The sequence below is a fragment of the Syzygium oleosum genome, unplaced genomic scaffold (genome assembly GCF_021117445.2).
Source record: "Syzygium oleosum isolate NSW1041296 unplaced genomic scaffold, Sole_v2.1 Sole_v2.11, whole genome shotgun sequence".
Taxonomy (NCBI): domain Eukaryota; kingdom Viridiplantae; phylum Streptophyta; class Magnoliopsida; order Myrtales; family Myrtaceae; genus Syzygium; species Syzygium oleosum.
In genome coordinates, this window is record NW_026607495.1 from 9,771,199 (window position 1) to 9,796,490 (window position 25,292).

At 40.0% G+C, this 25,292-nt stretch overlaps 1 protein-coding gene, 2 long non-coding RNA genes and 1 pseudogene across 7 annotated transcripts; 2 read left to right on the plus strand and 2 right to left on the minus strand.

The window, feature by feature from the left end:
* The first annotated feature begins 1,221 nt into the window (after positions 1 to 1,221).
* LOC115680473 (UDP-glycosyltransferase 708G1-like) lies at positions 1,222 to 3,806 on the plus strand (annotated as a pseudogene).
* LOC130139327 (uncharacterized) lies at positions 3,688 to 7,602 on the minus strand. 5 transcript variants are annotated; one of them, XR_008817576.1, is made up of 4 exons: positions 6,769 to 7,600; positions 5,523 to 6,544; positions 5,323 to 5,376; positions 3,688 to 4,538 (listed from the first exon to the last, which is right to left on the minus strand). It is a non-coding gene; the product is annotated as an uncharacterized LOC130139327 (long non-coding RNA). The 5 variants fall into 5 exon arrangements; XR_008817574.1 differs by lacking the exon at positions 3,688 to 4,538 and adding an exon at positions 4,983 to 5,202; XR_008817575.1 differs by having other exon boundaries at positions 5,323 to 6,544; positions 6,769 to 7,601.
* Positions 7,603 to 7,751: 149 nt separating this feature from the next.
* LOC115667804 (UDP-glycosyltransferase 708G1-like) lies at positions 7,752 to 10,123 on the plus strand. The gene has a single exon (XM_030589342.2). The coding sequence runs from the start codon at positions 8,366 to 8,368 to the stop codon at positions 9,755 to 9,757; it is 1,392 nt and encodes a 463-aa protein (XP_030445202.1). The 5' UTR covers positions 7,752 to 8,365; the 3' UTR covers positions 9,758 to 10,123.
* A 1,705-nt stretch (positions 10,124 to 11,828) lies between these two features.
* Positions 11,829 to 13,045, minus strand: LOC130139307 (uncharacterized). The gene is made up of 2 exons (XR_008817546.1): positions 12,233 to 13,045; positions 11,829 to 12,008 (listed from the first exon to the last, which is right to left on the minus strand). It is a non-coding gene; the product is annotated as an uncharacterized LOC130139307 (long non-coding RNA).
* Positions 13,046 to 25,292: the final 12,247 nt, after the last annotated feature.

Here is a 25,292-nt window from a genome sequence, read left to right on the forward strand (position 1 = left end):
TTCTTGCTTCTCTACGTTCTCTCTCATGTAACCACCTGCATCAATAAAGAGATAGAGAAATGGAAACTTCCACGTTTGTATAGGCGGAGGCAACTAAACTGGTCTTCATGACCTACAACTGCACCTTCTCGAGCCTCCTGAGTGAAGGGTCTGCGCCACATGTCTTACTGGTAGCAAGGGATGGTGTTCACGGAGAGTGGCGTATACTGATGGGCATGAGGAAGTTGTGCGCTCTGCATTTGATGAACCCGACGAAGGTGGAGTAGTTCGCACCGATGAGAAGGAGGAGCTAGGAAAGGTGATGGGGAGGCTGAGGGCTGCAGTCTAGAGGCATACTCTCCGCAATCTAAAACATTTCATAAAAAACCTCTTCTATGCATAAGGCATCAATGAAATTCGCAAAATCAGCGTAGCTCACAAACAAATCCTTTTGGCACCTCCTAGAGCCTGATAATCAATTTCCTCGCCTTCTCCCCATTTAGCTGTGGAAAATATCTTCCGACCATTTTGCTAAATTTCCTTGCAGAGCATGTATTGGGAGGAGGGCTTCATGCCCTATCTAGGATATGCGAACACAAGGACATGACCTTCATAATCTCCATTTCTCTGCCTCTTGAGAAAGAACAGAGTTCCACCAAAAACAGAAAGAAAGAAGGAAAAAGATTAAGGAAAGTCGATGTAGGACCCACAAAAAAAAGGAAATTAATAAAAGAAAATGACAAAGGGATGCTAAAAAGTGGAACCCACAAAGGGAAATATTATCAGGACACAATATTAAGGAGTGTTTTAGTTATAGCGGGAATAGCATAAGCGTGGCCCTAAAAGTTATAACACTCGTAATATCGTTTTCCCCAAAAGTATCATTAATCTTTTGAAAGTTTCGTTTTCTTTAAACTGAAAAAAATAAGGTTATTTATGTCATTTCTTGTCATTCATTTATGTCATTTTACGTACATCATAAATACACGGATTACGTATAATCCTTTTTTTTCCGATTCGCAATACACACTGAGATTATTCTCACCTAATCCAGCACGTGACTACACGAACCCACCTACACTTCTGGCCAAAGAAAACCCAACATTCATTCTTTGTTTCTCTATCGTTTATAAAATAGAAAACACAAACGAATGATCGGCAAATAAACTGTTTCATTTACCATAAAGAAACCTCCTTTTCAGCATCTATTTGGCGATTTTCTATAGTCTCTTCATCATATAAGAACGCCCTCTAGCAATGTCTACACCACAACCTCCTCACATAGCCCTGTTCCCTAGTGCTGGAATGGGCCATTTGATGCCATTCCTCTGGCTCGAGGCAATGCTGGAGAAGCAAGACAGCATCGCTACTGTCATTACAGCTCGACCCACCGTGTCCATCGCCGAGTTGGACCACATATCCTCATTCCTTCGCCATAATCCCAAAATCTTGAACTCCAGCTTACTCCTAGCTTCCGGCAAGCTGATTCCGCTCCTGTTGACCCTTTCTTTCTCCAGATGCATCTCATCAGTCAGTCAATCCATCTTCTCCCCCCACTGTTATCTTCATCATCTCCACCTTTTTCCGCTATATTTGTGGACTTCCTTCTAGTTGCCAAGATTGCTCCAATTGCTAAAACCCTTCACCTTCCTATTTATATTCTTTCCACCACCTCAGTCACTTTCCTTGCCCTCACGGCATACCTTCTGGCGCTGGCATCAAACCCGGCTGAGTTCAACAAAACTTCCACTGAAATTAAGATACCAGGATTTCCACCCATGGCCATGTCAAGCCTCCCGCCAGTATTCCTTGATTCCAGTCATCTTTTTACGTCAACCATTATTACAAACTCTCAAGCTCTATCAGAGGCCAAAGGAATCTTGATGAACACTTTTAAGTGGTTCCTGTTGAGTAAATTTTCTAAATAGATTTTGAAGTTGACAAAACTATCTATGTTAATCTTGTAAATCTGATATGTACTCTGAAGTATTTTGATCAAGGTATATATACTCTAGAAGTAGCAACTTTAATACTTCAAGAGAAGTTAACTTTCTGGACGCTCAGACTTTAGAGGTTTAGAAGGAAATCTTCAGACTTTACAAGGTTTAGAATGAGAAGTTCAGACTCTACTGAAATAGACACTCGGTCTTTATCTTAAGATGTCAGAGATCTTCATACTCTAATTTTGAAGAACTCGGACTTTAATGAAGACCTACACTGACTCAGGTTCTGAATGTAAACCAAGAACCAGAAATTCTTCAGACTCGGAATTTATTCAGAACGAAATATAACAGCTAGTGATCTGGCTTGGATTTCACAAAAGGAAAGTTTTGATTGATCCAATCTAAGCCTAATTGATTGACAATCAAATATTATGACAAGTATATATCGCAACGAATAAAACTCTATTTATGAAAATCAAGATTCTGATTGTATGAGCGATCAGATTCAGTGGGATTCGGATTTTGTCAACCAACGGCTACTCAATCCATTTTATATAAATTTGTCCAAGGTAAAGATTTGAAGAAAATCATCTGAAAACTGTCCAACGGTTAATTTGGAAGTGGAGTATAAAAGGAGACCAATGAGAAGCAGAAGGTACAGAACGAAATCGAGAATCAACAAGTCCAAAATCTAAGCTTATTCCGATTCTACTACTTGTTCTTCCTAAGCTAAATACTGAGATTTTGAGGGATACTCTGTAAAAGTGATTGTGTAAGATAGAAAGTTCTATCATTCACTGAGTGATATCACTCAGATCTTGTAATTCTTTTGATCACATAGTGGAATCCAACTAGTAAGCTGTCGGCGTGGGAGAGTGGACGTAGGCTTGATGTAAGCCGAACCACTATAACTTCTTATGTGTATTTCTCTCTATCCCTAATCTCTCATTATATTATTTACACTGCACACTATCACATTCAGAATCTGAATATTATTCGGATTTTACTGTTTATAAATCGTTTCCGCTTTAAATTCATAAAAATCACTCGAATCACCTCTTCAACCCCCCCTCTAGGTGATACCTGCTAGCTATAACAGTTCCAAGCATCTACACTTACCACTCTCAACAAAGATAGGGTGATTAAAAGCTTGCCGCCCGTTCTGCCTATAGGGCCATTGGAACCATATCATGTTCCACATGACAATAATGGGGATCAGTACAGGTCATGGCTGGAGAACCAGCCAGCTGAATCTGTGGTGTATATTAGCTATGGGAACAGAACAGCAATGTCCAGAGATCAGATACATGAGTTGGAAAAAGGGCTGGAGAATTCCGGGTGGAAATTTATCTGGGTCCTAAAAACCAGTAAAGTGGATAAGGATGATCAAGAGGATGCGGAACACTTTCTGATTCATTCCTTCTTGGAGAAAACAAAGAACAAGGGGTTGATAATAAAAGGGTGGGTGGACCAGCAAGAGATTCTAAGGCATCCCGCCATTGGAGGGTTCTTATGTCATTGCGGGTGGAACTTGGTGATGGAAGCAGCTCTAGAGGGAGTCCCAGTGCTTGCCTGGCCACAACATGGTGATCAAAGGCTGAATGCACAGGTCATGGAGGATGCAGGATTGGGACTGTGGGAGAGGAACTGGGATTGGGGTCCCGATGTTATTGAGAAAGGGGAAGAGAATGAGAAGAAGATAGTAGAGTTGATGATAGATGAGAAGTTGAGAGCGAAAGCCAAGGAGGTGAGAGAGGAGGCTAGGAAGGCTGTTGGGAGAGGTAGGAGCTCCGATAAGGCGACCAGAGAAGTAGTTAAATCGTTAATTACTCCATTCTAACGGAAGGTACATTTGTTATCTGAAGAAATTGTCGCATTGAACAAGCCTATGAACTAAAGAGTGTTGGCTCAAAATCTACAGTATGTAATGGATGGTCAAGTGATTGAAAAAAAATGCCATTGGTGAATTAAAGATCAATAAGGAAAGCAAATTCGCAAATCAATCAACAATTGTGTCTTGAGATAAAAAAGAATCAAAAACCAATGAAGCACGATCTCATTATCTGTGCCTAGGATCGTGATGTTTTTGTCATTCTTAGATTTGTATCATGTTTGCTACTGCCTTCAATATATGATAAATGTAATGTGATGCAAAGAGAGAATTTGGGTTTTAATTAAAAAGTCCTTTTCAGTGTTTGTAAGCACTCTTATGGATGAATCATATGAAGTAAGAAAGAAACAAGCTACGGCCAATAGTTTAAGGTGTTGTTGTAGTTAACAAGGACATGTTTTCAATTTCAATGCATTTGATTACACATAATACGAGAAAGACAATGCATTAAGAATGATAAACTTCCTTTATCGAGGTGTTTAACAAGTGCCCTTTTTAAGAAAATTCAATAGCTAATAGCTTAATTGGACCCAAGAGAAATTTAAGTATTCCCTGGTGCATCAGTCTTAGACACATCATCCTCATGACACTCATTATCAGTTGCTGCGTTAGAGTGGATCATGTAATCATACTGTTTCAGCTAGTGTTTCTGTCTCACAACTTTTCTTCCCAATACGTGTAGCCACATAATTATGTATGCAGTCTTTATTTCTGATATGGATTTGCTGCAAAAAAATTCAAGAATTTAATTAAAAGACGTGGTGCTCTTATCTTATCAGGTGTTAAAATGAAAACTAATGGATAATAAAGGCAGGTTTTAAGGCCTAGTTATTTCAATATAAATGAAAAAGACTATAATTAAATTTCTCAGTGTTTGGCACAGATAAGCTATGTGTCCCCTCAATAGACTTTCTTTCTTGCATGGAGCAAGATGCATGCTATGCTTTGGTGAATTTAAATGTTAGTTCATGTAGAGTAATGGCTTCATATATGTGCTTCCTTAAATAAAGTTTTAATTTCTCAATCATCATATACTTCTAATAACATGCTCTGCTCCTTCAAACTTTACCTTCTGCATTACAAAAGCTCTAGACAAAATTTATTGCAAGGAAATTTGACGACCATATTGGTGAAATATCAGCTCTAGTCATTTTCGACAAAAAACATAATGACCTAAATAATTCAAATAACATATCGCAATCCAACAGAGACTGATTTTATGAAGTCAAAAAAGAATACACAGGAATTACAATGACTATGATCTGGAGAGAGAAACATAATATACAGCAAACCTGATTAATGCCAACACATAAATCAAAAGACACTGACACTCTGTGGCTTGATTTGTCATCTCCATGGGAGGCCAACACAACTCTATGTACAATCCATCTATTAGATTAAAACAGTCTATTGAAGTTGTGTGGTATAGATTGTTCAGATTGCTAAACAGGATGTTCTCAAAATTGAGGAAAAAAATTACAAAGAATGGAATTAGCAAGAGCGGTTTACCAGAGAGATTCAGAAGCTTCCATCTGTTCAGAGCTCCACTAATGAATTGAGCTGCTACGAGACAGATTTGAGCACAAAGAGTGAGAAGACAACATAGGTTATTCAGCAAAATAGGAAAGAATTCGAGAAGCATCAGATTAGAGAGAGAGAGAGAGAGAGAGAGACAGAGAGACGGAAAGAGAGAGCGAGAGAGAGCTCACAAAACGTGGCACCAGCAGTTAAGAGATGTGCAACTTCGTGGTGGTAGCAGAAACTCCATTGCCACCCATTAAATCAAATGTCCACAGTTGTCATGATCATAAAGATGTATTAAAATTAATGAAACTTGAGTATATGCCTGAAACCATATCACTATACCACATGATAGGCATATTTAGGAGCCACTTTTTTCTCTACCTAAATCAAACTACAACCTGGAGTCCTCTTGAGACGGGCCTCCACAGCTAAGGATCTGATTCTGACTACATCATCCCAATATTCACCATCCACAAATAAGGCATCATCAAGTAAGTTCTAGAATTATTTGATCATAAATCAAGGAGGTGCCTTCCTAATAACCTCTCCCCTCTCTTGATCATACACATTTTGTCTACATCATTCCATTTTTCACCATGAACGAATAAGACATCATCAAGTAAGTTCAAGAATTATTTGGTCATAAATCAAGGAGGTGCCTTCCTAATAACCTCTTCCCTCTCTCGATCTCCATACAATCTATTAGCCTACAAGGGATCCCAATGCTAAAGGGTATTGTCTCGATTGAGGGAATTTAATGAGATCATATGAGTCTTCAAGATGTCTTGCTCGACTTAATAAATTTATCACACAACTGTAACAGTCTTTGGCCAGCACATCTGAATATTCTTTAAACATAGACCTGAAATTGGGTAGACCCACTTTTACCAAGCCCGAGTGGCTGCACGCTGCAAGCAGTAAGCAATTAGGTGAAAATTACCTCTAGTATCCATTTCTGCCAAAAGGGAGGCCGCCAATCTGTGCACCCCACATTTGAAATACATGTTCATCAGGCATGTCTCAGCACTTCATCAGAACAACAGATTCCTCTTTTAAATGCAAGATCATGAACGGAGGCACCAATCCCGGGTACTCCCAACTCTGCTGTTGCTTGCAATAAACTCACTTGAGCGACTCAGATTTGGTTTTGTCTCATTCTTCCTGTAAGATTTTGTGAGACCTTCTGCCAGAAAATATAATAGTAAGCCTGGAAATACATAAAAAGTGAGGCAAATAAGAGACCTGAAAAGATTTGAACTCCAACCTCATGCTCTCATATCATATAAGATTTGTTAGATCTCTACCGACTATTTTAAAAATTTAAGCAAAAAATAAAGACGTGACATAGTATTTAAATATTCTAACAATCCCTACATATAACGGGCAAACTGAAAATCCTCGTGAGCATGAAGATCATTGAGATGAGAATACCCCGTAACAATCGAGGTATTTGCAACATCTCTAACAGTCATTTAGTCAAACAACTTGGATGCATGCTCAATGTCCCCCGTGTTGAGTACAAATTTGTAAGAGCTGAACCCCCCTAATACAACTGCAACGAGACCAAACCTGAAAGCATCCACCGAACTCCTCCCCCTAATTCTGAATGGTTCAACTCCACGCAACTCTTCAGACTAAAAGTGATGACCGAGGAGTTCAAGCCAATTCTCCCGCGTCTCGGATCCGAGTGCCACTCTGGAACTTCATCAATACGTCCTGCTCTAAAATACCCAATACAGGATTGAATTCCAGAGAGCGATGCTTCATGGATGATCTAACTCAATACCCATCTCGAATCAGCCCAAAGAAAATGAAAACCATAACTCATAGCAAATTTACAAGCTTAGTACCCAAGAAGTGCGCCTTTCTTGGCCTGTGCTCTAGCTACCTCATCAACCTCAGGACCAAGTAGTCCTGAGGCAATCCCATCAATCATTGTACTGTTTTTCCTAATCATGATGCTGTCATTGAACTGGAATCTGACAAAAATGGTTCACCGCCCACCAGAATAGCGAAGCATAAAGAACTTCACGGTTCTTCCAGCAAGATATTCGTCGCGCCGATGGTCATTGCACCTCGGTCTGGCCCAAAAGGAACATGTGAATTGAAGCAGAGAGAGAGAGGTGTGTTTCGGGAGTTTTCATCCATAACTGCTGGTTTGGGCTCTTTTATAGATATTCGTTGAGTAGTTCCGAGTGCTTATGCAGCGATTATGACAAAGTGAACTTCGATAGGACAGTGACAACGTTAGAATTTCAGAGGGAGTCGTAATGTTCGAGGTACTAGAACTAAATCCCATTTTATTGTTGGGTTAATACCGTTTTAAAACCCCAAATTAGTACGCTGGTGATAAATTTACCTCAAATTAATTTTTTTACCATCAAGAACCCAAACTAGTATAAATGTTCACGCCAAGTTCCACGCCACGTCAACTTTTTGACACTTTGGTGAATGTTTTTTAAAAGTTATGGCGTTCAAGTAATCGATTAAAATTTATGACACGCAAATAAATGTTTTTTGGAAGTCATAACACTCGAGCGATGGAAAAAAAATGTCATGGCTCTCAAGTGAGTGCCATACGAAAATTATGATACTTATGGTGTTCTTATTCTGTCTTTGTTAGTTCTCTCGGCAAGTTTCTTAAGAACCATGGATGATTCTTGATATCTTTGAAATGTAAAAACAAAGAATTGATGTCCGACGTGACTCTTCGCCGGTTGGATAAACAGTTTTGCACACGATTCACATCGATCGGCACTAATTTAAATAGTTCACAAATAACTAGGAGCTGACTTCGGTAAATCTATTCTACACTACCTTTGTAAAAGAAGCAAAGAAAGATCATTTCACTAAAAAATTCCAAAAATCATTGAGTGGTAGATGGCTTCCGGGTTTCTCACCTAATCCCGCACGTGACTACACGAGCCCACCTACATTCATTCATTCATTCATTATAATAAAACCCCTTTTCAGCATCTGTTTGGTAATCATCTATAGTGTCTTCATCATCCAAGAACGCCCTGTAGCAATGAATACACCACAACCTCCTCACATAGCTGTGCTCCCCAGTGCTGGAATGGGCCATTTGATGCCATTCCTCCGGCTCGCGGCAATGCTGGCGAAGCAAGAAAGCATCGTTACGGTCATTACAGCTCGACCCACCGTGTCCATCGCCGAGTCAGACCACATATCCTCATTCCTTCGCCCCAACCCCAAAATCAATCATCTTGAACTCCAGCTTACTCCTAGCTCCCGGCAAGCTGATTCAGGTCCTGTTGACCCTTTCTTTGTCCAGATGCATCTCATCAATCAGTCAATCCATCTTCTCCCTCCACTGTTATCTTCATCATCTCCACCTTTTTCCGCTATAATTGTGGACTTCCTTTTAGTTGCCAAGGTTGCTCCAATTGCTAAAACCCTTGACCTCCCTATTTATATCCTTTCCACCTCCTCAGTCACTTTCCTCTCGCTCATGGCGTACCTTCCAATGCTGGCATCGAACCCAGTGGAGTTCAATACAACTTCCACCGAAATCAAGATACCGGGATTGCCACCCATGGCAATGTCAAGCATCCCACCGGTATTCCATGATTCCAGTCATCTTCTGACATCGATTATTACAACAAACTCTCCAGCTCTATCAGAGGCCAAAGGAATCTTGATGAACACTTTTGAGTGGTTCGAAGCATCTACACTTGCCGCTCTCAACAAAGATAGGGTGATTAAAAGCTTGCCGCCCATTCTGCCCATAGGGCCATTAGAACCATATCATTTTCCACGTGACGATGACGGGGATCAATACAGATCATGGCTGGAAAATCAGCCAGCTGAATCTGTGGTCTACATAAGCTTTGGGAGCAGAACGGCGATGTCCAGAGATCAGATTCGAGAGTTGGAAAAAGGGCTGGAGAAGACAGAGTGGAGATTCTTCTGGGTCCTAAAAACCAGTAAAGTAGATAAGGATGACCAAGAGGATGCTGAACACGTTTTGAATGAATCCTTCTTGGAGAAGACAAAGAATAAGGGGCTGGTCATAAAAGGGTGGGTGGACCAACAGGAGATTCTACGGCATCCCGCCATCGGAGGGTTCTTAAGTCACTGCGGATGGAACTCGGTGATGGAAGCGGCTCTACGGGGAGTCCCAATGCTTGCCTGGCCGCAACATGGTGATCAAAGGCTGAATACACAGGTCGTGGAAGATGCGGGATTGGGACTGTGGGAGAGGAACTGGGATTGGGGTCCCAATGGTATTGTGAAAGGAGAAGAGATTGAGCAGAAGATTGTAGAGTTGATGACGGATGAGAAGCTGAGAGAGAGAGCCAAGAAGGCGAGAGAAGAGGCTAGGAAGGCTGTTGGGAGAGGTGGGAGCTCTGATAAGGTGATCAGAGAAGTAGTTCAATCATTAATTATTCCATTCTAAGAAGGTACGCTTGCTATCTGGAGAAATCGTTGCATCGAACAGGTCTATGAATTAAATTTAAGAGTGTTGGCTGACAATCTACCATATGGAATGGATGGTCAAGTGATTATAAAAAATGCCAATGGTGAATAAAAAAATTAATGAGGAAAGCAAAATCTTGCAAATCCATCAATCGATTGTCTTGACATATAAAATAATCAATAGCCAATGAAGCACAATCTCATCACCTAGAATCATGATGTTATTGTTGTTTTAAGTTCTGTATCATATTTGCTAGTTCCTTCAATATGTGATAAATGCAATGCAATGCAAAGAAAGAAGATGGGGTTTCATTAAAAAAAAACTCCTGTTCTGTGTTTGTGAGTACTCGTATGGATGAATCTTATGAAGTAAGAAAGAAACAAGCCACGGAAGGGTGTTGTTATAGTTAATAAGGACATGTTTTCAATTTCAATGTATTTGATTACACATAACACGAGAAAGACAGTGCATTAAGAATGATAAACTTCCTTTATCGAGGTGTTTAACAAGTGCCCCTGTTAACAAAATTCAATAGCCAATAACTTAATAGGACCAGAGAAAAATTTAAGTATTACCTGATTCATCAGTCTTAGACACGATCCTCAGAACAGTCATTATCGGTTGCTGCATTAGAGTGGATCATGTAATCATAGCGTTTCAGCAAGTGTTTCTGTCTCACAGCTTTTCTTCCCAATACGTGAAGCCACACACTTAAGTTTGTACGCAGTCTTTATTTCTGATATGGATTTGCTGCAGAAAAGTTCAAAAATTTAATTAAAAGACATGGTGCTCTTATCTTATCAGGGGTTAAAATGAAAACTAATGGATAATAAAGGCAGGTTTTAAAGCCTAGTTATTTCAATATACAGCAATCCTGATCAAAATAGAATACACAGGAATTACAATGATCATGATCTAGAGAGAGAAACATAATGTACAGCAATCGTGATTAATGCCAACACACAAATCACAAGACACTATCACTCTATAGCTTGATTTGTAATCTCCGTGGGAGGCCAACACAAATCTATGTACGAACCAATATTTAGATTAAAAACAGTCTCTTGAAGTTGTGTGGTATAGATTGTTGAGATTGCTAAACCGGATGTTCTCAAAATTGGGGGAAAAATAGAAAGAATGGAATTAGCAAGAGTTGTTTACGAGAGAGGTTCAGAAGCTTCCGTCAATTCAGAGCTCCACTAATGAATTGAGCCGCTACAAGACAGATCTGAGCATCAAGAGTGAAAAGACAAAATAAAATATTTAGAAAAAAGGGAAAGAAATGGAGAAGCATTGGATTAGAGAGAGAGAGAGGGAGAGAGAGGGAGAGAGAGCTCACAAAATGCAGCACGAGCAATTAAGATATTCGCAACTTCATGGTGGCAACAGAAACTTCACTACCGCCCATCAAATCAAATGTCCACAGTTGTCACGATCATAAAGATGCATTAAAAGTAATGAAACTTGAATATATACCCGAAACCATGTCACCATACTACATGATATGGTATATTTAGGAACCACTTTTTTCTCTACCTAAATCGAACTATAACCTGCAGTCCTCTAGAGACCATCCTCCACAGCTAGGGATCTGATTCTGACTACACAATCCCAATATTCACCATCTACAAATAAGACGTCATCAAGTTCAAGAATTATTGGGTCATAAATCAAGGAGGTGCCTTCCTGATAACCTCTCCCCTCTGTCGATCTCCCTACAATCTATTAGCCTACAAGGGATACCAATGCTATAGGGTATTGTCTCAATTGAGGGAACTTAATGAGATCATATGAGTCTTCAAGATGTCCTGCTCCACTTAATAAATCTATCACACAACTGTAACGGTCTTTGGCGGGCACATCTGAATATTCCTCACACATGGGCCTGAAATTGGGTAGACCCTCTTTTACCAAACCCGAGTGGCTACATGCTGCAAGCAGTAAGCAATGATGTGAAAATTATCTCTAGTATCCATTTCTGCCAAAAGGGAGGCTGCCAATCTGTGCACCCCACATTTGAAATACATGTTCATCAGGCATGTCTCAGCACTTCATCAGAACAACAGATTCCTCTTTTAAATGCAAGATCATGAACGGAGGCACCAATCCCGGGTACTCCCAACTCTGCTGTTGCTTGCAATAAACTCACTTGAGTGACTCAGATTTGGTTTTGTCTCATTCTTCCTGTAAGATTTTGTGAGACCTTCTGCCAGAAAATATAATAGTAAGCCTGGAAATACGTAAAAAGTGAGGCAAATAAGAGACCTGAAAAGATTTGAACTCCAAGCTCATGCTCTCATATCATATAAGATTTGTTAGATCTCTACCAACTATTTTAAAAATTTAAGGAAAAAATAAAGACGTGGCACAGTATTTAAATATTCTAACAATCCCTACATATAACGGGCAAACTGAAAATCCTCGTGAGCATGAAGATCATTGAGATGAGAATACCCCGTAACAATCGAGGTATTTGCAACATCTCTAACAGTCATTTAGTCAAACAACTTGGATGCATGCTCAATGTCCCCCGTGTTGAGTACAAATTTGTAAGAGCTGAACCCCCCTAATACAACTGCAACGAGACCAAACCTGAAAGCATCCACCGAACTCCTCCCCCTAATTCTGAATGGTTCAACTCCACGCAACTCTTCAGACTAAAAGTGATGACCGAGGAGTTCAAGCCAATTCTCCCGCGTCTCGGATCCGAGTGCCACTCTGGAACTTCATCAATACGTCCTGCTCTAAAATACCCAATACAGGATTGAATTCCAGAGAGCGATGCTTCATTGATGATCTAACTCAATACCCATCTCGAATCAGCCCAAAGAAAATGAAAACCATAACTCATAGCAAATTTACAAGCTTAGTACCCAAGAAGTGCGCCTTTCTTGGCCTGTGCTCTAGCTACCTCATCAACCTCAGGACCAAGTAGTCCTGAGGCAATCCCATCAATCATTGTACTGTTTTTCCTAATCATGATGCTGTCATTGAACTGGAATCTGACAAAAATGGTTCACCGCCCACCAGAATAGCGAAGCATAAAGAACTTCACGGTTCTTCCAGCAAGATATTCGTCGCGCCGATGGTCATTGCACCTCGGTCAGGCCCACAAGGAACATGTGAATTGAAGCAGAGCGTGAGGTGTGTTTCGGGAGTTTTCATCCATAACTGCTGGTTTGGGCTCTTTTATAGATATTCGTTGAGTAGTTCCGAGTGCTTATGCAGCGATTATGACAAAGTGAACTTCGATAGGACAGTGACAACGTTAGAATTTCAGAGGGAGTCGTAATGTTCGAGGTACTAGACGTAAAACCCATTTTATTGTTGGGTTAATACCGATTTTAAACCCCAAACTGATAAATCGGCCTTAAATTAATTTTTTTACCACTAAGAACCCAAATTGGTATACATGTAATAAATTTACTATAAACTAATTTTTTAACCACCAAAAACCTCAAACTGTTATAAGTATGACAAGTTTACCCCCCCGTTAGTTTTCGTTAAATTGGATTAATACCACAAAAAATCACAAATTGGTACACTTATGACAGGCGAAAGGTAAAACTCTAAACTGGTCAACTGCCACGTGTCATCAAATTCAACAATTTGACTGTAAAATTTATTGGAAACTAACGGAGGGTAAATTTGTCACAAATGTACCAGTTTGGGGTAAATTTGTCACAGATATACCAGTTTAGAGTTTTTCATGGTGTTGACCATTTATTGTTCTTAGGGGAAATTGCACAAAACCCCCCACTAAACTTTGGGGTGTGAATACATTTGTCTCCAAACTTTCAACTGTCACGTGATATCCCTGAACTTTTATTTATGTTACAACTGTACTCAGTTACTTTTTTGGTTAGCCTGTACAATTTACATGACTTTTAAGGGGTAAAAGTAATCTCCCTTTTTACCTTTAATTGCTGTAAAAATGGGATATATAGAAAATGGGAGAAAACTAAATTAACAAAAACACTATAAATAAAATTTGATAAATGTAGCCCTTCAACAGAACTAAACAGAATAACTTACGAAAAAGAATAAATACAAATAAATAAAGAAAAAATGCCTCGATAACAAAAAGGTCAAATAGCAAAATTGGTACTCATTATGTGTATTGAAAGGGATAATTAATGTTTAAAATGATTGATTAACAAAAATATACAAAAATAATAATAAAGAAAATGATGCCCTTAACTCATAAAAGGAAATGGTTGAAATCTAAGGTGATTCATTTAAAAACTTTACTGATCAATCTTTTTTTTTTCATTAATTGACCATTTGAAAATACACAATGAGTCTTCAATTTTTGGTATTTCACCTTTTTGGAGGCATTTTTCCTTTTTAATTAATTTTTTTCTTAAACTATCTTATCAACGTTTTCCTTTTTTTCCATTTTCCACAGAAATTAAGGATAAAAGGAAGACTTACATAAAAAAAAATTTATGAAAATACACATTTACCCCTTAAAAGTCATGTGCATTTGACATGCTAACAGAAGATATAAAGGAGGGTTATAACTATATCAAATAAAAGTGGGCAATATGTAGCAATCTAAATTATAGAAAACTCCCAAAATTCTAAAGAGTTTTCTATAATTGCTCGGTGGTTACAAGAAGTTACAAAGATAAATTATAAACAAAGATTACAGATGGTATCTTATTACACGCATGAAAGAACATTACATACAAATCAAAGTAAATAAGTGAAAAAATGAACAGTAATTTACCATAAAGTATTATAGAAATAAATTTAGTTAGTAGAGTGATTTTGATCACAATTAGTGAATTTTGAAATTTTACAGACCCCTAATAATAGTTATTACAATAATCTTTCATTTAAAATAAATAAGCTAATTTCATCAAAAGTCTCGAGTTCTTACCAATGTAGACTGTAAATAAGCAGAAAATCCCTTTACACTCCAACCTACTATGCCGATTTTCTTTTTCTTATGTGTTCTTGTGTGAGAAAGTCCATTTTATGTAATAAGTCAAATCCATGTACATCATTAATCACGTAAATTGAATAAGACGCACGGTCAATCCCGGGTATGATCTAAATACGAAATTGTTTACCCTTTGACCTCATGTTCTAAAGAAGTGAGACGTCCTTAAAGCAAGGGCTTCTGGATAAGTTGTTTCTATTGATTAAAAGGCGTCATCAACACACATCAACGGGATATCTATCTTGAAAAAAAAGAAAAAGAAAAAAGCGCGCGTGCACACGGACGGGCATTTTCTTTAAAGTGGCATAGAAAAACAACTTTGCAATGAATTTTGAAATGAAATACGAATGCAAATGAAAGGTGATGTTCATAATTCTATCAGTCTAGGCTGACCTAGATATGTTGGATGAGAGTAGGCACAACTCCTGCCATACTGAATGAGATGGATCGTTTGCGTTATCACATCAATGCTACACGCACACACGTAGACCTTGAGCTTGATTTATGACTACTCTTTTCATTTATTTGGCTAAGGGAATCAATGGAAGCTTGGAATATGTGGAACCGGCTCTATGCGTAATTAACTTCTATCATCTAATCGTTGATTAATTAGGAGAATGATCAGTCAATGGTGTGTGAACCTGCTTCTCTATTCAAAAGTGTCCAAAAGTTTTTATTTGTGTTGGTTATATCTGACATAAGATTGCTATTGCTATTTGATTGATATACTCGATGCATCATGGAGATTATCTAAGTTTGTAAAGATAGCAACGATAATATGGTTAGGTTGGATTTTCTTTATTGGTTAAGGTGAGTTTCCTAAACAATTATTTTGGGGATCGATAGAATAACCCATAAAAAAAGTGTAAGCGGAGAATATAGAGAATCAAATGTGAAATGCCTACGTGATTCTAGGTTAACCATGTCAAAAGCTAAAATCGTCACACTTGGTTGGAACGTTAGGGAATTTCCCGTCCAGATATTGGAGGTCACCCGTTGAAATCTCACTAACTGCATGCATACTGTTCTGGGTCAGAGTCACCTACTTAGGCGTATGAATCTAGACTTGTATCCCTTCCTTATTATAAAGGAAAAGCTAAAATGGTCAAAGAATAACATAAGACATATTTTCGTATTTAACCGTGGTATTCAAATTGCATATGCAATGGACAATATATGTACGGCTAACAATGGGTACATTCTAAAACCTCAATAATGGACTAGAGGACCATTTTCAAAAAAGTGCCGCTAGTGCTTGTCTCGTTTCCCCCTCCTACATTGAGTTGTTACCACTAGCTCCCAAATTATCACATTCCACGATCCTATCCACGAAATGTCTGCTTCAACCTTCAATAAAACAAAATACACACGCAAAGACAAGCAGCAATTTACTCTTCAAAAACCAATTATTTTTCAATATATATATGTGTGTGTGTGTGTGTGTGTGTCATATTCTACTGCTGGTCCTACAATAGTAAGTTAGAACGGGCCAAGGGGGAAGATAGTCCCTGCTTGTCCTTCCATGGCTCCGTGGCGGGATACGATTATGACGGGAGATTGGTCCTTCGAAGGAAATGAAAAAGAACCATTTTCAATTAAAATTTGGTATAGAAGTTTGAAATGTTCTTCCTCTCATCAACACAAATCAACAGAAAACGCGCACGAGCACGCGCACGGACGGGTAGTTTCTTCAAAATTGGGGTAGGAAAACAATCGGACAATGAACTTTCAGATGAAATACCAATACAAAATGAAGGCGATATTAAAAATTCTGTTATTTTAGGCTGACCTAGATATGTTGGATGAGGTGAGAGTAGGCACAACGCCTAACATATTGAATGAGATGGATCATTGGCGATATCGCATCAATGCTACACGAACGGACGTAGACCTTGAGCTTGTTTATGGCTAGTATGTTTGTTTGTTTAGCTAGGGAATGGCTAGAAGCTTGGAACATGTGCAACCGGGTCTATGTGTTTAGTTATGACTGTTTAACGGCATAATCAACTTTTATTATATCATCTTATCATTGATTAGTTACTTGCATGATCAGTCGATGGCATGTGAACTTGCTTCTCTTGTCAAGTCCAAAAGTTTCTTCATTTGTTTTGGTTATATTTGACAACAAGATAATAATTGTTATTATTATGATTCATATACACGATGCATCGCGGAGATTTTCTAAGTTTGTGAAGATAGCGACCTGTGAATCATCCATAGCTTATAAACATTTATGGGATGCAATATGATTACTTTGGATTTTGCATCTTGGTTAAGGTGGGTGCCCCACGCAATTATGTTAGCAATCAATAGAATAACCCTTTCAAAAAGTGTAAAAGGAGAATATACAGAATCAAATGCGGGGATGCCTACAAGATTCTAGGTTAAACATATTAAACTTGATGCGCTGCTTCAAAAGCTAAAATCATCCAACCCCATGGAGTTTCCACGGTTGGTTGGAGCGTCAGGAAATTTCCAGTTCAATAATTGGAGGCTACCTATTCAAATCTCACCAACTATGCACAAATTGTTCTAGATTAGAGCCATCTGCATAGGCAAAAACCTGGACAAAGCCAGTAGCACAAGTGTAAAAACCTGGACTTAACAGGTTCATGAAACTTGCGAGGTGTTTCATGGACCTCCAGGTACCTCGGGGCTTCTGCGTTCGTATCCCTTCCTCATTGAAAAGGATAAGCTAAAATGGTCAAAGAATTAAGTAAGGCATTTATTTCCTATTTAACCATAGTATTCATAATGCATATGCAACAGACCATATATACAGCTAAAAATGGCTCTTTGCCAGTGAGCCATGTCGAATTTTTTGGCCACTCAAACCAACGATGGCACTAAAGAGATCGATTTTCTAGCTGTTTCGTCGGAAATGTTCTCACGACGAAATATAAAGTCGTTCTTCGGCTCTTAATGAAAGGAGACTGAGTTCTAGATCCAATTCCGGACAAGAGCAATCCAGTCGTGATTAAAGAACTTGATTTTTTACAAAATATTCAGGCAAAACCATCCAATCGCTGATGGCGTCCAAAGTTCACAAAGACCTAAACAACTACAGCTAGGGAAACTGAAGTGCGAAACTGGAGAGTAAAGACTATAGCTATAGAAACTGAAAGTACGAAACTTGGAAGTAAAGATAAAAGACAACATTTGTTTTGTTCATGTGTGCAGGGGGGTCTTCTGTTGATAATCAGACGCTATTTATAGCACAAACTTGGTAACCGTACTTGGTGTTGTATCCGATATCCATCGTTGATTTCATCTTTACCGTTCATTTAATGACACCTGTTTATCAACGGTTATCAATCTTATCTTTTGTATGAAGTGATAACCGCTCTTGAGCCCTTTTAGTCTCTGAAACAATAACCAGCATCGAGCCCATGGGTTCTCGAAGGCGACAACCGTCATCAAACTTTTCTCCGTTTGACACCTGTCTCTCGGGAGGATAACTGTTATCGAGCTTTCTCTCCGTCTGACAACTGTCTCTTGGGATGATAACCGTCATCGAGCCTTTTCTCCGCTCGACACCTGTCTCTTGGGATGATAACCGTCATCGAGCCTTTTCTCCGTTTGACACCCGCCTTTGGGACGGTAACCAACATCGAACTTTCTCGTCGACATCGTCCCTGGGATGATAACCGCCATCGAGCCTTTTCTCCGTTTGACACCTGTCCGCCAGAAATAGGGACCTTTGTCGAGCTTTCCTGACTTGACATCTATCATCCTTTTCATCGATATCATCGATGAAAAGCACCTTAGGCACTTGGACATCTGTCTTTTCTGGAGCAAAGGCCTTCATCGAATCTTTCCTAGCTTGACATTCGTTCTTCTCCTTGTCGACATCTTCGATGAGAATACCTTCAGCATTTTTATCCCATCCATCTAAATTTCAAATTTCCCGCTTATGACTGCCCGTACTTACCAGCTGCCATTTAGAACATAGTACAGATGACGTCATCCCTTGTCGTTTTATTCATCTATCTTAAGCGTCGATATCTCTAATTATTTTCAGGTGTCAACACTAGCAAACTAACATTCAAGTGATGGCTCGAAAAGTTTTGACATTGAAGTATATATCATACGAAAGTTACGATACTTGTAATGTCATTTTCCCCAAAACTGTCACTAATCTTTTGAAAGTTTGGTTTCCTTTATAAACTAAAAGAAAATAAGTTCAGTTATGTCATTTTCCTTTTGGTCATACATTTATGTCAGTTTACATGCATCATAAATACAAGATTACTTATAATCCTTTTTTTTTCGATTCGCAATTCGTACTGAGATAATTCTAACCTAATCCAGCACGTGACTCCACGAAACCACCTACACTTCTGGCCGTAGAAAACCCAGCTTTCATTCATGGTTTCTCTATCGCTTATAAAATAGAAAACACAAAGGAATGGTCGACAAATGTATTGTCCGACATCTGCTAACAGCAAATAAGTGTTTCGTTTACTGTAAAACCCTCTTTCCAGCGTCTGTTTGGCAATCATCTGTAGTCTCTTCAGCATCCAAGAACACCCTGTAGCAATGAGTATGCCACAATTATGAAGTATGGGTTACCGCACTTTTTGAAGAGATCAAGTAGAGACCTGAGATCTAATAACAGTGCGAATCAGTTGTAGCCCAATCCATAATCTCCAAAATATCAATTTTGAATAATGTGATTGGTTACTATTTATGACGTATGGGTTACCGCACAAGATGAGTCTAGCCAAACCACAACTCTATGGTAATATCTCCTTAAACTCAAAGTTCCATAGTCGAGAATTGTCACGATTCGATGTGATTATAATGGAATCTAATGAAGTAGAATGAGAAGTTGCAAGCACGAATGCCAAAAGTTTCGTACGACACTCACTTCAGTGCCACTTAAAAAAAAACGATCACTTAGGGTGCGTGATAACCATTATGTTCCAAAAATCGATTTATGGCCAAAAATGGATTTTTCTATTTCTATTTCATGGACGAGCTTCTTTGCCAAAATATGTGTTTGATAACGACACAAAATTTCTACTCTTGAAATAGAAATTCGTTTGATAACGACACGAAATTTCTCCCTCCCGAGCGGTCGACCGGTGGGCGGCGGCATTGGACGGCGGATGGCGACAGGAGGTGGCCGGCGTTGAGTAGTGGCGAAGGACGGCAGACGGCGGAGGACGATGAGAGGCAACCATCGGTGGAGGACAGTGGTGAGAGGCGGCCGACGAGTGGCAGCGGAGAATGGCAGACGAAGGCGGAGGAAGGTGGTGAGAGGCCGATGAGCAGCGACGGAGGATTGCAAACGGTGGCCGATGGAGGACGGTAGGCGGTGGCAAAGGACGGCAGACAGTGGCCGGCGTAGGACAACAGGAGGCAACCGGCGAACGGTGATGGACGACGGTAGCCAACGGTGGGAGGCGATCGACGTCAGGCGGCGGCGGAGGACGGCAGACGGCGGGCGATGGTGCACAGCGGTGGGAGGCTACCAATGACGGAGGACGGCAGCGGGAGGTGACCAGCCGGCGGTGGGAGGCAGCTGGCGGCGGTGGGAGGTGACCGACGGCGACGACGGGTGGGCGGCCGGCTAATAGTGAGGGCGAGCAATGAGAAAAGTTTTTATTTCTCATTTCTGTTTCAGAAATAGAAAATTAGAAAAATTTTACTTTTGATTTATGTTCCAAATCTATTTCTGGAGTAGAAATTTGTTCCAGAAATAGAAAAATAAAATTGCATTAGCAAACGGATTTCTGTTCCAAACCTGTTTTTGTGAACAGAAAAATAGAAAAACAGAGAAACAGAATGGTAATCATTCGCACCCTTAAATGCCAATTTCGATTTGGCTTGCCAAAAATCCGAAGTGGCAATAGTTTATTAATTTCCTCGACCGATGTGGCTCGCCGGCGTGCCCTGTCAACATCTGTACTCTTAAACAACATTGTCTACATGTTTTGCCCTAAATATAAACCCTAAATCAGACAATCGAGCATTTTCCCAAATTCAAACCCCAGTTCGGTTTTCCCCCGAAATTAATAACTGAATCTTACAACGGAGAGCAGAGTCGAAGTGTAAATAATTCAAGTGGGTTGATGGGAAAGACTTTCAGAGGTAACGTAGCTGACGATCAAAGCCAGAGATGGCGTGCAGGACAGAAACTGAGTTCCTCAAGTATTTGGACAGCAGAACAAAGTAAGATAGGGTAATTTGCGACATGGGGGGCTTACCAGAGTGGCAGAGGTAGATTGGGCTCGCTGGAATACCTTACGCTATTGGGATGTGCTAGGACGCTGATGGGATGGCTACCAGAGAGAACTGGTGCTGCCGTGTAACATCGGGAAATCTAGAGTCGCCGGCATGAAGTGGGTGCAGGAGCTCGTGACACCGATGCTGATGAAGATCAAAGTTTGCTACAGCGAGTGGGGGCATGGTGAAGAAGCGGCCGTGCAAGGTGGTTGTGTGTGGGAGAGGGAGCGTGGGTAGAACAGAACGCAAGCCACGAAAGAACGAACGACCGTCTATTTTGAGAGAAGGTTCGTACGACATCGTTTAGGAAAGCGAGCCAGCCACCTTAGAAGTTCATGTTGGACTCATTTTTAGTTATGTCATATTAAACATTTTACTATAAAGCCACATAATATTTTTTGTCGGAGTTTATCACCGGAGGTACTTAAGTGATCATTTTTTCTCCGATTTAGCACTTAAGTGATCTGGCACTAAAGTGAGTGCCACACAAAATTTTTGACACTTCTAGTGTTATTTTGCTCACAAAATTGTGTAGATCGAGGACTTTAGAGTCGAGATTCGTCAAGAAAAGAGGTTCAATGGAAAAACTCATGTAAAAGGGAAAAATTATCTAAAAAGTCCGAAACCTATTGCACTTTTGCTAATTCAGTCATAAACCTTTTCACTTCTTGCCAATTAAGTCTATCCGACCAATTTTGGCCGGCCATCCGGCTAACGCTAACGTTGTAAATTTTTAATATTTTTTTCGAATTTTTTAATATTTTTTTCTTTGTTTCTTTTTTTTTGGGTTAATACCACGAAAAACCCAAACTGGTACACCTGTGACAATTTTATCCTGAACTAATTTTTTGACCACCAAAAGCGCCAAACCGGTACACCTGTAATAAATTTATCTCGAACTATTCTTTTGACCACAAAAAACCCCAAACTGGTACACTTGTGACAAATTTACCCCGACTTATTTTTTTTACCACAAAAAACCTCATACTGGAACACTTGTGACAATTTTGCCCCGAACTAATTTTTTGACCACCAAAAACCCCAAAACGGTACACTTGTAACAATTTTATCCTAAACTAATTTTTTGACAACTAAAAATCTCAAACTGGTACATTTGTAACAAATTTACCCTCCGTTAGTGTCATTAAATTGGATTAATATCACGAAAAATAACAAATTAGTAAACTTGTGACAAACAGAGGGATAAAACCCCAAACTAGTAAACCCGTCAACTACCATGTGTCATCAAACTTAGCAATTTGACAATAAAAATTAACGAAGGGTAAATTTGTTACAAGTATACCAATTTGGGGTTTTTGGTGGTCAAAAAATTAGTTTGGTGGTCAAACTGATTTTTTGTGGTAAAAAATATAGTTTAAGGTAAATTTGTCACATGTGTACCAGTTTGGGGTTTTTTGTGGTCAAAAAATTAGTTTGGGGTAAAATTGTCACAAGTGTACCAGTATGGGGTTTTTGGTGGTCAAAAAAATAGTTCGTGGTAAAATTGTCACAGATATACAAGTTTGGGGTTTTTTGTGATAAAAAAAATAGCTTGAGGTAAATTTGTCACAGATGTACCAGTTTGGGGTTTTTCGTGGTATTAACCCTTTTTTTTTCTGCCGTTCTTCCCTCTGGCCGGTCCAGCAACTGGCCAGAGGCACGGGCCGACAAGGTCAACCTCGCCAACCTTTGGTGAAGCTCACCCCCGCCGGCCGTTGGCGAGGGCGAGCCTCCCCTGCCGCTGCCAGGCCGACCTCGCCGGATCTAGGCGAGGCTCAACCTCGCCGTCGTTGGGTGAGGTCGGCCTGGCAGCGGCGAGCGAGGCTCACCCTCGCCGGCCCGCACCTCTGGCCGGTCGCCGAACCGGCCAGAGGGAAGAAGGGCAGAAAAGAAAAAAGAAAGAATTCAAAAAATATATTAAAAAATTGCCATGTCACCGTTGCCCGGACGGCCAATGGCCACGTCAACGCCGGCCGGCCAAAATTGGCCGGATGGACTCAATTGGCAAGAAGTGAAAATGTTTAGACTGAATTGGCAAACTTAAAAGGTTTAGGACTGAATTGACAAAAGTGTAATAGGTTTATGACTTTTTAGATAATTTTCCCTGTGTAAAAGTGACCCAAAATGAGTTCAATGTGTCAAATTAAACTTTGCAAAGAAAAATCAATAAAAGGATCGGTAAAGAAAATTGAAGGAATATGCTATAAGAATAATCATCATCTTATATGGGGAAAAAAACATGTATTAAGGCTCCGTTCGTTTTACGAAAAATAACTTTCAAGGAAATATTTTTTGGATTTTCCGGCATTTGTTTCATGGAAAATATTTTACTTCATTGGAAGTGGGGAAAATGATTTTCGCTTTTTCCATATCTTCTTTCACATCATTTACTTTCAAATAACACATTTTTCTTTTATTCTTTTATTTTATTTTTTCTTTTCATTTTTATATTTTAAAAAATCAAATTTTTAAATTTGTAAATTTTCTTTTTTCCTTTTTTTTCTTCTTCCTCCGGCTGTTGTCGTGGCCGGCGACTGGCCAAGGAAGAAGAAAATAAAAGAGTTGAAAAAAAAAGAAAAAATAAATAGAAAAGAAAATTAATTTAATAAAAAAAATAATTCAAAATTTCGAATTTTTGTAATTTTCCCTAGAAAATCCAATCGGATACCGAACGGTGGAAATTATTTTCCATGTCATTTTCAAGTTTCAACCGAATACCGGAATGTATTGTCATTTTCCTAGAAGATGGCTTCTGTAACAGCCCGAATTTCGATGTAATTTCCGGGATCAATGAAACTGATATTATTTCGCATTTCATTTTAGTAAGTCTCACCAGAGCGATCACTCTCGGGATACTAACCAATAGGGTATGGCTAACTAGAAGATGGTACGTGGGCCAAGGGACCCTATCGCGAAAGGGATACCGATCACGAGAGACGTTGAGGAAATATTTTGGGCCAACGTGGCCGATCTTAGGAAAGAGTAATGGATTGGGTTTGGCCAAGGCCAACGATGTACGATTGGGACGCGAGGTGATTCTGCAAGACAAAAGTGCACGTGGTCAATCGATCCGGAACTTGAACCTAATGATTGTGACCTCGGGAACTAAGGATAATTTCTCATTCTCTCAATGATCGAGACCATCACGATACGAATAGCCCTAAGTCGATACGCGTAACCTCTAAACAATGCTACCGTTAGTGAGAGACCCGAAATTTGAAAGTTTAGCGAGTTTTGTTCACGGAATTGGGCCCGGATTTCGGTATCGATTTTCGAAGGCTTAAGAGACTTTTTGGGAATATGACGTCATATTACGCGGCCACACACATGTGGAGTTAGTACGAGTAAAAATTGAAATTTCGGTCCGGGGTGAAAAATTACGATTTTGCCCCGGGATGCCGTCGGTTTCGAGGCCAAATAAGGTTATTTTTCGTGGCCACGCATACAGGAGTCGTTTTGGCAAAATTGGAATTTGACGAAAATTGGAAAAATAATATTATTTTATTCCGAAACTTTGACGTGGATTTTCGAGGGCTTGCGCGATGAATTTCGCGATTCCGACGTCATATTATGTTGGCCACGCACATATGGAAGCGTATGTGCGAAAATTGGAATTTCGGTTCGGGATCGGAAAATTACGAAAATGCCCCTAGGCCATTTTTGAGTAATTCCTAAAATTATTCTTAATTAGGGGTTTAACCAAGGTTGGTTAAGGTTAAACCAGTGTGGTCAACCATGGTTAGGGACAAAAGACCATTTCACCCTAAATTATTGGATTAGGGCAAATGCTAGCCTTTGGATCAAGGGCAAAATTGTCCATTGGCTTGATTTTTGACACTTGGCACCCTAGTCTAGATGTTTGACCAAGATAAACTCTCTCTCTCTCTCTCCTCTCACCCTCGTTATTCGGCGAACAGCCTCCTCTCCTCCGTAGCTCACTCCCCTCTTTTTTTTCTCTCTTGATTTTGCCTTGCCGGAGCTTGCCGTGGCCACGGAGCACGCCGCCGAGCCGCGTGCCTCGCCGTCGACACCCTTGGTCCCCCGCCTCAACTCGCCTCGGTTCCGTCCATTTCTCTCTCCCTTTCCCCCTCTTTTTCTCTCTTTTCTCTCTTTTTCTCATTTTCCGTTGTCTGCGAGCTTCGCGAGCTCCGTCGCCGTCTCGACTCCCAGCCTCCAAGCACGTCCATCGCCGTTCGCCCGTCCCCGTACGGCGACCGTCGTTCACGTTCACGCCCGTACGGTCATGTTCATCTGCACCGTACGGTTGCTGCGCCGTGACCGGCGCCTCGCCGGCCACCGTTCCCTGTCCCTGCGTGTAGTTGTCCGTCAGACGTC

Coding starts and splice junctions, on each gene's coding strand:
- LOC115667804 (XM_030589342.2), top strand. CDS start 8,366: ATGAATACACCACAACCTCCTCACATAGCTGTGCTCCCCAGTGCTGGA.